At 38.1% G+C, this 15360-nt stretch overlaps 1 protein-coding gene across 3 annotated transcripts in view; it reads right to left on the bottom strand.

Annotated features, from left to right (window-relative positions):
* Window positions 1-15360, bottom strand: part of LOC105496935 (ATP binding cassette subfamily B member 7) — a 115717-nt gene that overhangs the window by 57240 nt on the left and 43117 nt on the right. The window contains exons 2-3 of one of the 3 annotated variants that reach the window (XM_011767571.2): window positions 8360-8440; window positions 6508-6594 (exon numbers count right to left, since the gene is read on the bottom strand). The exons of 1 other annotated variant lie outside the window; for it this stretch is intronic. In XM_011767571.2, the coding sequence (XP_011765873.2) occupies window positions 6508-6594; window positions 8360-8440 (168 nt within the window). The remainder of the gene's footprint in view (window positions 1-6507; window positions 6595-8359; window positions 8441-15360) is intronic. One more of the 3 variants, XM_011767572.2, reaches the window with a different exon arrangement.

Raw genomic sequence — 15360 nt, 5'->3', positions numbered from 1 at the left:
ACATCGATAATCATCACAGAAATCCAAACGAAAATCACAATGAGATACCATCTTACACCAGTCAGAATGGCTATTATTAAACAATTAAAAGCAACAGAAGTTGGTGAAGATGTAGAGAAAAGGGAATGCTTATACACTGTTGGTGGTAATGGAAATTAGTACAACCGCTATGGAAAGCAGTATGGAGATTTCTCAAAGAGCTAAAAATAAAACTACCATTCAATCCAGTGATCCTATTCCTGGGTATCTTCCTAAAGGGAAACAAATCATTATATAAAAAAGACACCTGCACTCATATGTTTACCACAGCACAATTCATAATAGCAAAGTAATGGAATCAACCTAAATGTCCATCAACGGATGAGTGAATAAAGAGTATGTGGTATAGAGTACCATCAAGGGACGCAGAGCACGATGGTGGACTATAATGTTCCACCAATCATCCCCCCTCCCTTAAAGGACATCAACTTAACAACTATCTACACAGAAAAGACACCTTCATAAGAGCCAAAAATCGGGTGAGCCCTCATAGTACCTGATTTTAACGCCGTATTGCTGAGTCACTGAAGAGACAGAAAAAACAGTCCTGAATTGCTGACACCACCCCTCCCCAACACCGCAGAAGCAGTGGTGTGGTGTGGAGAGCATCTGTGTGTGCTGGGAGTGGGAGAGCACTGCAACTGTGAGGTGCTAAACTCAGGTGCTGTCCTGTTAGAGCAGAAAGGAAAACCAGAAACAGGGCGAAACTCAGGTAATGCCTGCCCACAGAGGAAGCATTTAAACCAGCCCTAGCCAGAAGGGAATCGATCCCATAAACCTTGCCACTGCAGGCTAAAGTGCTCTGTGCTCTAAATAAGCTTGAAAGGCAGTCTAAGCCATAAAGACTGCAACTAATAGGTGAATCCTAGTACTGAACTGTCAGAGATGGTGGGCTGACAGCGAGGGGCACACAATCTACTGAGACACCAGCTAGGGCGGCTAAGGGAGTGCTGGCATCACTCTCCCCTAATCCCAGGTTGCACAGCCACTGCTCCCAAAGAGATCCCTTCCTTCCATGTGAGGAGAGGGAAGAGTGGGGAGGACTTTGTCTTGCATCCTGGATATCAGCTAAGCAACAACAGGATAGGGCAACTGTCAGAGTTGTGAGGGCCCCATTCCAGGCCCTAGCTCCTGGATCCATTTCTAGACACGCCCTAGGCCAGAAGGGAATCCACCGCCTTGAAGGGAAGGACTCAGTCCTACCAATATTCATCACCTGCTAACTGAAGAGCCCTTGGGCCCTGAATAACCAGAAGTGATACACAGTTACTACATCAAAGGTGAGCCTCTGAGAATTGCTGGCTTCAGGTAAGACTCAGTACATTGCCACCCGTGGTGGCTAGGTACAAAGCTCCTTCTGCTTGAGAAAAGCAGGGGGGAAAGTAAAGGGAACTTTGGCTTGCACCTTAGGTACCAGCACAGCTACAAAGGGGTATAGCACCAAGCAGACACTTGATGGTACCAGATTATAGGATTTGACTCTTGAACAGCATCTCTAGACCTGCCCTGGGCCAGAAGGGGGCCCATTGCCCTGAAGCGTGAGTCTCTGGTCAGGTAGCATTTACCACAAGTTGACTGAAGAGCCCTTGGGCCTCAAGGGGACATTGGGGGTAGTCTGGCAGTACTCCCCATGACCTGTGGTGGCTGTGGGTACAGAGTGAGGCTCCTCTGACTTTGGAAAGGGGAGAGGAGTGGGAAGGACTGCATCCTGTGGTATGAATGCCAGCTCAGCCTCAGTAGAACAGAACACCTGGCAGACTTCTAAGGTTTTTGACCCTAGTTCCTGACTCACAGACAGCACCTCTGGACCCACGCAAGGCCTGGGGGAAGTCGCTGCCCAGAGAGGAGGAACATGGGCCTGGCTAGCAAGGAATGCGGGCCTGGCTGTCTTGGCCACCTGCCGACTGCACAGTCCCAGGGACTTACCGAACATAGGCAGTAGTCAAGAAGTGGTTATAGCACGTCCTTGGTGAGAACCTGTTCCTCCTCTGCTATCAGAATATATACAATATGCCTCAAATTTAAAGCCCCATTACAATGTAAAACTAGTACTCTATTAGTATGAGGAATTAAGTTTTTAGAAAGATCTCAACTATATATTGGAATTAGATAGTCATAGTTAAAGGAAGCAATTAGATTCAGGGGAAAAAAACCCACAATGATAACAAAGTAATAAATTCAGATAGAGTCACTAAGATCTTTGAATAGTAACAAAATTTTATTTATTTTGTTTTCAAAACTGAGTTTAGAAGAAAAAGTTCAGAAAAGACAGAGGGCTGTGACAGAAGCTGAAAGCAACTGAAAACGAGGTGGCCCAAGTGAAAAAATCAGAAGAAAAAGAAACTTGACTGGTATCAGAAACACTCACTGAATACTTATTCCATTAATTAATTAATGTATGTATTTTCAAACACGTGATGGGAAATTCTTATTAATATCCTAGAGGCAATACCTAATAATTGATTAAATCATCACAACTTTTGACAGATTTTAAAATACTTACTTATTTGGTATTAACATATAGCTTCATAAGCTTCATGAGGCTGGACAGGTAAGAAATAATGAAAGGAACATGTACACAATGAAATAGCACAATCATAGTATGGTGGGTCAAAAACAAATACATAAATAAATAAGTATACAAATAAAACTGGAAGTACCAAACTCAGTAGGGTGTAACTGGAAAGCCACAAATTATACTTCTTATGAATTGACAGTGCTCAATTTGACAGTGTGATCTGAGGAAGAGAAGTACTGCCTCATGGCCAAATGTACTACAAGTGAACAGCTATACCTAATAACGATGTAGACAAGGCATGAGAATAAAAAACCAAAACATCTGGAGCAGCTCATTTGGTAGAATTTTCAGATATTAAAGATAACCGTATATTAATAAATTGAATACATGTTCTGTTTCTCAGGTGGGTAAGTTTCTATTTCTTGCCAGGAAAGGTCAAGCACTGAAGCAACAGCCTATTTTTCTACCCGCAGCTCATTCTTTTCAAGGGAGTGAGGCCCAGTGGCCCTTGATAAGAAAATGAAGAGTAAGAAAAAAAATGATCTTTTGATAAAGGTAGAAGAATCACCTTTTCCTTAGCTGATAAGGAATTTCTCTAAGAATTCTGGTTTTACAGACATTCCTAAATTCTAATAGCAAGAAATGTAATACCTCATAGAATCAAGGGACTGATTTTGAAAGAAACTACTTGGGGACAAAACTTGTAGTGAGGAACTAAAAAACATAAAAAAAAATTGGAATGTTGTTTTGTAAAAATATGAGCTATAGGCTGAATGTTTTCTCCCTAAAAAACCAATCTAGAAGAAAATTTGAAAGTGTCCATAATTTCAGGGATAAGTCAACTATCCAGAGAAAAGAACTCCCCTCAACCCAACAACTGCAATAAAAGGAACAAACCACTTCAATATTATTAAGGATAACAATGGATTTATAAAAAGATGGTCAAAAAGTAGCGAGTTCAGTCGATGTCTAAAAAATCCAGAGTGTAACTGGAAAATTTTTCTTGTGTTGTTGGAGATACACATATAGTGAATTTGGGACAAGAGAAGAAAATATGTATGAGTTGTCAGGAAAGGCTTTACAATTTTTGTTACATTATACTTCAGGGTTTGTTTTCCGAGCTTTGCTGGTCTGAAACTTCAATGAAGAACTTATTCAGTGGTGATTAGACCCTTTCCTTAAATGGATTATGCTACATATTAGATGGATTTGTATTTGACAGTCCATTTAATAATTTACAATAAAAAGAACTACCCGCCAGACTGATATTCAAGTTGGCCAGTCAATGAATTTTCTATCCCAAAGGAAAGACAATTTTAGAAATCAAATGAAGATCATAAGGCTACTTGATTATGTATGAAATCAGAGCTAGAATTCAGCTGCACCATGCCATCCAGGTATGCTTGGCCACTGGTCTAATGTGTCCACTCATTTTAACAAGCCTCTTCCCAATCTTCCAATTTTTAGTCCTCCAAGTTACTCCAAGTTTTAATACCAATTTTTAATATTCCAAGTTACTGTTTCACTTCTTCTGATTACATCAAGCTCTCCGATTGCTTAAGTGAAAATTTCTGTTTAAAAACTACCAGCTTCTGACTGTGTCCAATCAATAATGTGTTTCTAACATAAAAAAAGAGTATGTCAAGCAAAATCTCAGAAAGAATCCTTTCATTAAGGTCTTCATTATTTGTGTCCTTATTAAGAGTACATGGCTAACTAAATTTACTAGCAGATGCCTCTTCAAAGCAGCATATAAATAAAAATTTAAATGCAGGAATAAAGCTCCAAAATCCTTTAAAAATCTGGGGATTCTATTATATAAAACAATTTCTTAATACATCTACTTTAAAAACAGGAGTTTTCAAATACTGAAATTGCCACTCCTTTTTCACAAACCCTTTATGATCCCATGCTATATAAATGAATGATTTAAATAACTTCCAAGCAGCATTATTAATACTGATTGTTAGTTGTTAAGAACACACATATGAATAAAAAGTGAAGCAAAGCTGGGTTTGGTGGTGCACACTTGTAGTCCCAGCTACTCAGGGAGGCTGAGGTGGGAGGATTGCTTGAGCCCAGGAGTTCGAGAGCAGTTTGGGCAACATAGAGAGATCCCTTCTCTATAAACAAGCACACAAAAAGTAAAGCACTACAGATTTCAGTTGGTTATGAGGTCAAATCTATTATTTGTCACAGTGATAAAACTTCTACATGGCAGTTTAGATATTCTGCCATGTTGTTAAGTTTCTAGACAGCAGAGATTTTGTCTTGTATATCTCCAGTACTTAACACAGAGTTTAGCGCAAAGAAGGCATTCAATATATACTTTTTAAATAAATGGATTAGGGTAGAGGATAGGACTTACAATCTCACATTATAACAACCGCAGCTAATATTTATTGAGCACTCACTATGTGTCAAGCACTATTTAAGAGCTTTAACATGGTGTGAGGAGTTCACTCATTTAAATCCCCTTCAAAATTATCACCCTCATTTTACAGATGAAGAAACTGAAGCATACGGAGATTAAGAAACTAGCTCAAGGTCATTCTACTAGCAAGTGATGGAGCCACAATTCAAATCCAGGCAGTCTGGCTCCAGAGCTCAAGCTCTTAACTACGACTCCATACTATTTCTTTTCTGACATGGTCTCCAAGTTATATGATTCTATGATTCCATTTAGATAAAAAGGCTAAACTAATACAAAGATGGCAAGGGAAAACAAAGGGCTACAGACTAAAGTATTACAATGAGTGTTGCTTTATTTTACTGGAGCAGAAAGAAACTGTCTTGAAGTTTATAGTGCTTGAGCCTAAAAGAAGTAGCTGCTTCTCTTTATTAAGTCAACTTATTTTTGGTTGTGTTTAGAATATTATTAGCAACTATCCTTAAGAGGCCTTGGTGACAGATGATCCTGAAAACTGGCAAATATCATACCAAAAACTAATGCACGGATGAACAAATCTTACTATTTGGGTTAATTTTTTAAAATTTTATTTTATGACATTTTGCTGTTTTAAAAATCAGCTATGAAGGATAATAATGTTCAAAAATGGGACAGAAACATTAATGTGAAGTGTTTTGAGTTCCTTGAAAGAACTGTACTAGGAAACAAAGAAGAATGGAAAAAAGCACTGAAAACTGTTTCCTGCCAATCACTTCCTATCAAAAAAATAACTAACATTTACTTTTCTCTCTACAATTTAAAGAGTACTGTTACATAAAATTTGTTCAGTTGACCACCAACCCTGAAAATATCATTTCTACTTAGAAATAACATGCATATACTGGCTGGGTCAAGCCGGAGGAAGAAAATAAAGGCAAGCTCAGAGAAAAAGGGCCAGATGTAATACTGTGTAACAGTATTCCAGTGACATTTTTCACTTACTGAGAAAAAATATATAGTGCAAGTCTTTCTATTTCAACAGCCCTACTGCTTAGCATGGCTGTATAACGATAATAATAATGATAAAGAATATGGATAACTAGGTGGATCAGGTAGATAGAGGATTTACCATGAAACTAGGGGGTATTTTAGGATTTCTCTAAGTGTATAGAAGGGGAAACATTAACCCTGAAGCACACGCGCGCGCACACACAAACACATACACACACAAAATTGTTTTTTAGGTGCTAAATCTAATTCGCCTACTTATACTTATTATAAGGCTAGATTACATAACAACCTCAACTGATGCTATTTTAAAGAACTAAAACATTTAGGTGGACAAATAACTTTTCTTTTTTAGTCAATCATAAATCTTTGTTTTAAGTCTGAGAAAATATCATCTATAAACTATGGTCAATGAATATGATTTTTTTCATTAGAGAACATGCAATTAGATGAGTCAATCAAAATATTCTAGAATATTATAATCTTAAATACATATATCTTCTGTGCAAGGACAATCATTAAGAATTTCCAGTTATTTGTTACAGGCTCTTACCCCTTCTTTTGGGTCTGTGTGGAGTCCTCCTCCTGCATGACCATGCCAACATGTCCTCTTTTCTATCAGTGGCCATACCTGGAGAGCCTAATTGAAGACGATACCAAGCAGTCCATCAGCTATTACAGAATTTCAGATGTTTCAAAACCTGGCTTAAACTGTCTAATCTAATGAATGTTTCCAAAACAAATTCACAGGTATAGTATTTAGTCTGGCATAGTAAAGCAAAACACCTCCACAATTAACTTATAGCTAAATTTATATAAAAAATATTAAGATAGAACAAACTCAGTGAAGTCACTTTCTCTAAATAGCTTTTGAAACTGATGTTTAAAGGATTTAACCTGTTTTACACTTCTACTTGACTTACACTGGCTTTCCCAGTGTCATTCACTACTATAGTGCTGATAATCTCTTATTTCATTATTGGTAAGCAAGTATAATATACAGTTAATTTATATCTCACTTGCTTTCCTTGTCTGTACATTTCTGTTTTATAATTAATACAGTTGATTTTAAACAACTGATTCTTTTTCTTGTTGTACTGGCTCATATATACATTTAGAAACAAGGTATTTTTTAATATCTCATAGTCTGTCTTATGCCTATATTGTAGTCATTTGCATACACTGTTTTGCCTTTCTTATTATGTGATAAATTTCTGAAGATCAGAGACAGTGTCTTTTATCTTTGTATCTCTCATGGAACATACCACATGGGCAAGGTAAGTTTCAATACTTGTTGGATTAGATGATTTTTCAGTAGCTATAATAATCAATAATTAATGAACAAAGGCACAGTTCTTTACAAACACAAATGTGTACCAATATCATACATAGCATAACAATATCAGCTCTGGGCCAAGCTATGAAAATGGAATTACAAAAAGCAAAAAGTGCCTTCTTGTTCTCACCAGTTGAGACAGAAAAAGTAATTGCCATAAACAGTATATTGATTTTTGGATCAATAATCTCAAAGCACTTTGTAAAGGAAAACATCAAAAGGTAATTCTTAGTCTGACAATATCTCTCTGTGCCATTTTTTCCTCTAAAAGATTGAGCAACAAGTTTTATCAAGGGGTCTGGTGAATACCACACAACATAGTGAGGTCTTCAACAAAACAAAAGACTAAAATAGAAGTCAACTTAGTGGTGTCATAGACAATAAGAAGACTAAGCACATTTTCCCCTCAACACTTTAATAATGTAAAATATAATTCATTTCTACAGCCTCTGCATAAATTAGAACAATGCCTTATACCTTAATGGCAAATAATTATTAATCATAAAGAAAAAATAAACAAAATACCCAGAATTTAGACTGTCTTCTAATTTTCTAGTCTTTTCTATCATAGAGATTTATGGGTCTCATTTCAAAGCACTGGGAATTTTTAAAGATGTCTTTCACTTATATTAGCAATGAAAAATAACCTCATTGACATGTAAACTCAGCACTACCTACCTCATGGGCTCTAATAAGCTTAGAATCCCTTGATATTACTACTATCTGAACATTGGTAACATCAAAAAACATAAAGCATTTCACATATCAGATATAAACTAACAGGATAAATTTAAGTGTCAACAAGTTGCTATTACATTTATAAAAGCTTTCTGAAAATATTACTCTAGTTGGCACTGATTCAAGAGATTCGGATAGAATTTTCCAGGGATAGAAAACATCAAGACTTCCTCTGTATTTCCAGAAGCAGAAATATAAATTCTTATTCATCTTGCCAGCATTTAGAAAAACACAAAAAGGGAGATGTAAAATATGTAGTATACATTGGGAAATGCTCCAAGGGCTTACAGGTTTTTCCTAGCTATATGTAGATGTGTTTGCTCAATCTTACCTTTGCAGCATCTAAGAACTGTCTTGAACTGCCTTTTCCCAATCTCTGCCATGTGATACTTTTTAATGACTCTGGGATCTGCTGACAAGGAAAAAAAAGTAGGGGGAAGTTTCAGAGTGGACACTTAATATTCAAAGATTATTTCCTTTGTTCACAAACATACATAAAATTAAAACCACAGCCAATATTGGAGAGATGATTATGCTTTTAATGTATGCCTAAAAAGACAAAAAACAGGCTGGGCCTGGTGGCTCATGCCTATAATCCCAGCACTTTGGGAGGCCGAGGCGGGCAGATGATGAGGTCTGGAGATCGAGACAATCCTGGCCAACATGGTGAAACCCTGTCTCTACTAAAAATATAAAAATTAGCTGGGCATGGTGGCGCGCACCTGTAGTCCCAGACACTCAGGAGGCTGAAGCAGGAGAATCGCTTGAACCCAGGAGTGGTGGAGGTTGCAGTGAGCCGAGATCGCACCACTGCACTCCAGCCTGGCAAAAAGAGCGAGACTCTGTCTCAAAAAAAAAAAAAAAAAACCAAAAATAAAATTGCGGTCCAGGTATGGAAGTAAATTGTATTACTCATTATAAATGTCAAATTGTACTTTCTTTTCATCCCCTTTCTTTCTGGTTTCTGTCTGTTTCTTTTCTTTTTTCTTTTTTTTTTTTTGGTCTTCGCTTCTTAAATCCCCTAAAGTCTTCAACCCAATTTTTCTTAAATGGCTTTTATGTTCTTTTCAAATACTCTTTTGTTCTAACTCTCTTTACTGCATTTCATTATGCTCCACATCTTGTTTCTGTGCTGTCTTTAGTCTTAATCTGAATGCTAAATTTATATACTAGTCACAAGATGAGTTTTGACAAATGATTCTATGTAACCAGATGATGGACTCTGTAAGCCAATAGGAAAAAGCTGCTAAGTCTCCCAACCAACTGAATGGCCCCCCTCTTGGCCAAGGGGACCCCAAAGAAACCTGGAAGTCTAGTTCAGGCCTTGATGCTGGTTGAGGGGTTGGAATTGGACATGCCTCAATATACCCTCTTCCCTTTGGAGTTCAGAAACAACTGGCCAGTATTAATATTAAAACAGTGATCTTAAGACTGACAAAGCAGAATTTGTGACAATGAGATGCCAAATTCCAACCCGACTGCTATAGTATCATATGACAGATTAACAGGCCCTGAAGGAAATCGAAATATTTTATCCCAAAATAAATTTCTTTGACATATTCTGAAATGGCCCTACAAATCTGTCTCTTGTGGGGGAAATTTGTATTCCATAGAGACTCTCCTTCCCTTACTAAGTCTTTTCTGGAAAGTCTGACACCTTTTAAGGTCTGATAAGAGACATTCACCATCTTTTATCTCTGAAGCTTGTGACCTGAAAGCTTCATCTACATGAGAAGAACCTTGGATTCCACAAGCCCCTGTTCAAACTCAAGCATTTCTTTATGCTGAATTCAACTCTTCAGGCAGGGCTTAACTCTTTCAACCTATGACCTGGACGTCGCACCACCCCCCTGCCGCCTGCCCCCATTGTATAAACACAAGCTATAACCAAACCAACTTGGACATATGTTCTCAGGACCTCCTGAGGCTGTGTCATATGCCATGGTCCTTAACCTTAGCAAAATAAATCTGTAAATTGAGACCTGTCTCAGATAATCTTCAGTTTGCAACTCCAATCAAAGTTTCCTCGAGGCCATTTTTTCCTCGGTAACGTTTCAAAAGTGGAGCTGAAAGAAGGCAGAAGAATCTCTCCATGTGAAATACCACACAGACATCTGCAAAATGGACAGACACCTTTTTGAAATCTACCATCAATTTAGTGAGGAAAAAATTTGCTTCTCAGGTCAAGTCTCTCCCAAAGTATCAGAGGCATTTGAACCAGAGCAACTCCACCTTGAGTAGGGGCTTAGTAAAATAAGGCTGAGATGTGCTGGGCTACATTTCCAGGTGGTTAAGGCATTCTAAGTCACAGGATGAGCTATGAGGTCGGCACAAAATACAGGTCATAAAGACCTGGCTGATAAAACAGGTTGTAGTAAAGAAGCTGGCTAAAACCCACCCAAACCAAGATAGCGACAAGAGTAATCTTGTGTCGTCCTCACTAGTACACTCCCACCAGCACCATGACAGTTTACAAATACCATGGTGACATCAGGAAGTTACCCTATATGGTCTAAAAAAGGGAGGCAAGAATAATCCACCTTGATTATGTGCTTGCTTAGCACATAATCAAGAAATAACCATAAAAATCTGCTCTGCCTACAGAGTAGCCATTCTTTTATTCCCTTACTTTCTTAATAAACTTGCTTCCCCTTTTCTCTAAGGACTTACCCTGAATTCTTTCTTGCATGAGATCTAAGAACCCTCTCTTGGGGTCTAGATCAGGACCCCTTTCCAGTAACATCTTTCTGGCAACCACAGAAGAGACAATACTGAAGAAACCCCCAACCTAAAGGCTAACTTTGGGTAAGTGGTGAGGTCCAGCAGTATCTCTCTAGAGATCACCGAAGGGACTATACTAAAGAGACCCCTGACCCAAAGGAAAATCACCTGCGGACACCAATTGGTTGACTTTGGGTAGGTTGGGTGCATATACGCAAGTAAAGAATGGGATTGGTTAGACGCCCAACTTAGGGGTGTTAGAGCTTCTCCTAAGACAGACAGGGTTAAAGGTTCCTCTCAATAAAAGGCTGATCTTTTAGGGTTAGGGTCCTTCCTAAGATTTAGGGTGTTAGAGGCCCCTCTTAGTAAAGTCCCTCTCAGCTGAGAACAGGTTTGGCACTATGGGATGTTAACCACAATTCTCTTTGGATTAATCTGTTTTGCACTTTTTGCTGATGGCTATGGATGACAGGATTAGGTATGTATAGGACCATGGGATATGGGGACATTTTGAGAGCTGATGGGACTGCTGGAAAAAATCCCTTCGCTACCGGCAAGCGGCCACCTGAACTCTTCAGTGTCGCTGCAATGGGTAGGTCTTTCTCTGGCCTCCCTGAGCTCTTTGCCTTCCCCTCCCAATATAGGCAATACTTTTCTCCCTTTCCTTTCCTTTCTCTCTCTGTGCAAACTGGTTGAATGAATAGTAAAAAATCACTGTTTAGCTCCTCTGTAAAATTTTGATTAATTGGAAAAAGGATTTGTGAAGCTAGTCTTAAGCTGTAGTGAATCTGTTATACTTTGTGCTATGAATTTGTCTTTCTGTATCATTCTGTCATAAAGAGGAGTACCTTAAGATAGAACATGGGCTTAGGATCCCATAAACCTACTGTTCAAGACAGCCCAGAAAACTCGTCAGTCACATCCTTGGGAGCTTGACCTTGTAACCATGTGGCAGTGCTTTCTTTTGGTCTCTGCCAACACAATGGCAGCCAGGGTGCAGGATTCAATTCCTGGCTTAAGGAATGACCACTTTGTGTTATCTGTGTGCCTTTCTTGAATTTTTCCTTTCTCTGAGCACCTGTGAAGTTACTTTTGGTAAAGTTCAAAAGCCAGAAATATCAGCCGGCTAAAGTCTGGTAATAAGAAATTTAAAAGGCCTTTTTTTTAAAAAAAAAAGAGCACTATGGTTAAAAGTCAGCTTAATTAAAAGCAGATATTCAAGTTCTAACAGCCTGGGACTCCTTAGGAAAAAAGAGGAAGCGCCACAGATCCCATTTTGAAATAAACCTCTGTTTTCCTCATGAAACTTCAGGAATAAAAAGTAGATAGATTCCTCTCAAAATCTAAGGCTCTGTTCTATTTTGTATTCCATTATCTGACATTTTTTACTTTTGGGGAGGTAACAGAAACTAATTTGTATTATGAGAGAACTTTGGTGTGTAATAACTAAATAGGAAATATACTTTTGGGGACAGCTAATGGCAGTTATGGGGAAATACTCAGCTCTGCAGGTTTGGATCAGAGAAGCATGCTCTTAGCCACCTAGGAAGTATGGAGATGTCCCCACCCCACATTGAGAGATTAACACTCCCATGGGGATGAGCTGATTCCCTCTTTTTGGGATCCAGAATCTGGTATAAAAATGGGACCCTTAATTTCTGGAGATCTGTTTTGCCTTCCAGCTGTGCCTGCTTATTAGGCCCTAGAAACTTCAGGCTTTAAAGAGAAACTTAAAAACCGGCGAATGAAGAACCTTACAGCTACAGGACCTTCTGTCTCTCTGGATATTTATATATGTTGTGTGTATGATGCTTATATCTAAAAGATCTTTGATTAATTGGCTTGATTATAACAAGAGTTTAGATCAAACATTTTATCAGAAAAGTAAAAATTGTAATGACTTTTAGTTCACATGACTTAAGTAATCTTTGGGAAATAGAAACAGTTTTACATCCAAGGTATGTAAAGAAAGTGAAATGAGTTTTTGGTAAAAGATTATAAGAAGGCATGGAAATATGGATTTTTCTGCCTAGATTAAAGGGTTAAAGGATTGTTTTAAGTTAGGATAAAGCTGAAAGTCTGAGCAAGTTGTGGAAGGTTTGTGGAAAATTAATCCTGTAAAAAAAATTACGTGTGTGACATATTGGCTAAAGTTAAAGGGGGTATTATTCAGTTCTTCCGTAAATTGAACACTGGAATAAAAGCACAACAGGTTTTTCTTAGAGCACTTATCTACTGTTTAACAAAAATTTTTGTAAAGGGTTATAAAAGGTTTATGAGAATCTTACCTTATCGTCAAACGTTAAAATTGGGTAGATATGTCTATAAGGTTTTGTTAGGAATTGGGTTTGACATCAATAATGCACAAATGCAATGGTGAAATTTGGCTCATTTAGTATAAAAATCATACAGGAAGCATTGTCAAATATGAAATGGTATTTGACTTTCTTTGGGCTCTATTTATATACATATGTTACTAGTATCTGTTCCAAAATTATGTAAAACTCCTATAATCCTGATATAACTTTGTGTATATTATTAATAGTTATAATTATTATGTACAATTGTATGCCACAGAAGTAACCAAAACTTCCTTGAATAGTGGCTGTCCTAGGACTTTTTAATATACACAACAAGACAATTGTTGTCTTGTTCTGATCCTCTTCAAAAGGTGGTTTATAGTCAGCTATAGGACTTTGACAGGTGTTTCTAAATGCAGGTGTCTGATAACTTTGGAGATTATGAAATTAGAATAGAAAAAAAAAACTTTTAGGACTCTCATGCAGAGCTAAAATGTTGATGAATATCAAACAGAATAGGAGTTAATTGAATGTATTGAACTAATACAAGACTGAAGTAATCTTTTTTACTTTGCTTAAAATGTTGCTGATCCTTTGTTTTATTTTTCAGAGTCCAGAAAACTTTTAAGCTATTTACAGCTTGTAGCAATTGAGTAAAATATACTCCTGTAAACAAAATTTGGAGCCTATATGTTTCTCTCTACCCGATTTCTCTAAAATTTGGAAAATATTTGTGAGTATTCTTAATTTATGGAAATATAGTAATTTGCATAAGTGCAATAAGAAACTGTTTTCTTGGGTGGGCATGGTGGCTCATGCCTGTAATCCCAGCACTTTGGGAGGCCAAGGCAGGCGGATCACTTGAGGTCAGGAGTTCGATACCAGCCTGGCTAATGGTGAAACCCTGTCTCTACTAAAAATACAATAATTAGCCGGGTGTGGTGGCGGGTGCCTATAATCCCAGCTACTCGGGAGGCTGAGGCAGGAGAATCACTTGAACCTGGGAGGTGGAGGTTGCCAAGATCACGCCACTGCACTCCAGCCTGGGCGACAGAGCGAGACTCCGTCTCAAAAATGAATAAATAACAAATAAAAATAAATAAACTGTTTTCTTTTGCAACAGGACACAATTGGAGAAACTGGCTATTTTACCACGGCTTTGACTGCAATGGCATGCTTTCCTTTAAGGAATCTAACTTGACTTATAGAGTCAATAAAAGCCCCTTGGGAAAACTGGCCTCATACCTTGTGTACATAGTTCCTGTGCAGGGTTCCTAAACTATGGTAAGCAAAGAATGTCACTTTCTAACAGGTCCAGGAGCCCCAAATTATCTTGGGACCTCAAGAGGAAAGGAATTTAATCAACTGATAGGGATTTGAGGGTACTAACCCATGACTGGGCTTGGCTTTAAAAAAAGTCTTATCTAAGATTCCTTATGAAGCAGAGTTCCATCAAAGCCAATTGAAAAAGCCTATGTAGGCTGGGCATGGTGACTCACACCTGTAATCCCAGCACTTTGGGAGGCTGAGGCAGGTGGATCACTTGAGGTCAGGAGTTTGAGACCAGTCTGCCCAACATGGCGAAACCCCATCTCTCATAAAAATACAAAAATTAGCCAGGTAAGGTGGCATGCACCTGTAGTCCCAGCTACTCCGGTGGGTGAGGCAGAAGAATCACTGGAACTCAGGAGGCGGAGGTTGCAATGAGCCAAGATCATGCCACTGCACTCCAGCCTAGGTGACAGAGCAAGACTCTGTCTCAAAAAAAAAAAAAAAAAAAAAAAAGCCTACGTAAAAAAAAAAATTATTCTTGTTGGAATTTATACAAATAATCAGGCCAAGCATAATAAAGTAAATCAGTCTTACCATGATTTATCTTTAGTAAAAATTGGAGACTGGAGAGAGAAAAAATTATGTTTCAAGAACTATGCTACACTTGTTGTTATATTCTAGTCTCAACAATCGTTTTAGAGTTTTTTCTGCAATTTAGACTGACTGCTTGTTCCTGTGAGCCAACCAGTGATCTCTGGCTGCTGCTCAGAAGAAACAAGAGGGATGGGTATTGTAAAAATCAAGATCAGTATTCTATTCTGGACACACTGGAATCAGCAACTCCATATCAGCTTGGTTCCAAGAGTTGCACAGTTCATTGAAAGCCTTCTAATTTAGTTTACTTGGGATAATTTTGCTTATTTTGCTTTACTGTTGTGGAATATATTGTTGTTGCACTCTTTGTGCAGGAATGCAGAATAAGTTTACTCAGTCTTAAACACTTATTAATCTTCTAGATATCACCTTTTGTCAGAACTCA

Source organism: Macaca nemestrina, chromosome X, assembly GCF_043159975.1.
Source record: "Macaca nemestrina isolate mMacNem1 chromosome X, mMacNem.hap1, whole genome shotgun sequence".
Lineage (NCBI taxonomy): Eukaryota > Metazoa > Chordata > Mammalia > Primates > Cercopithecidae > Macaca > Macaca nemestrina.
The sequence above is the reverse complement of the archived record's forward strand: the minus strand, read 5'-3'. Positions and strand labels throughout refer to the sequence as shown.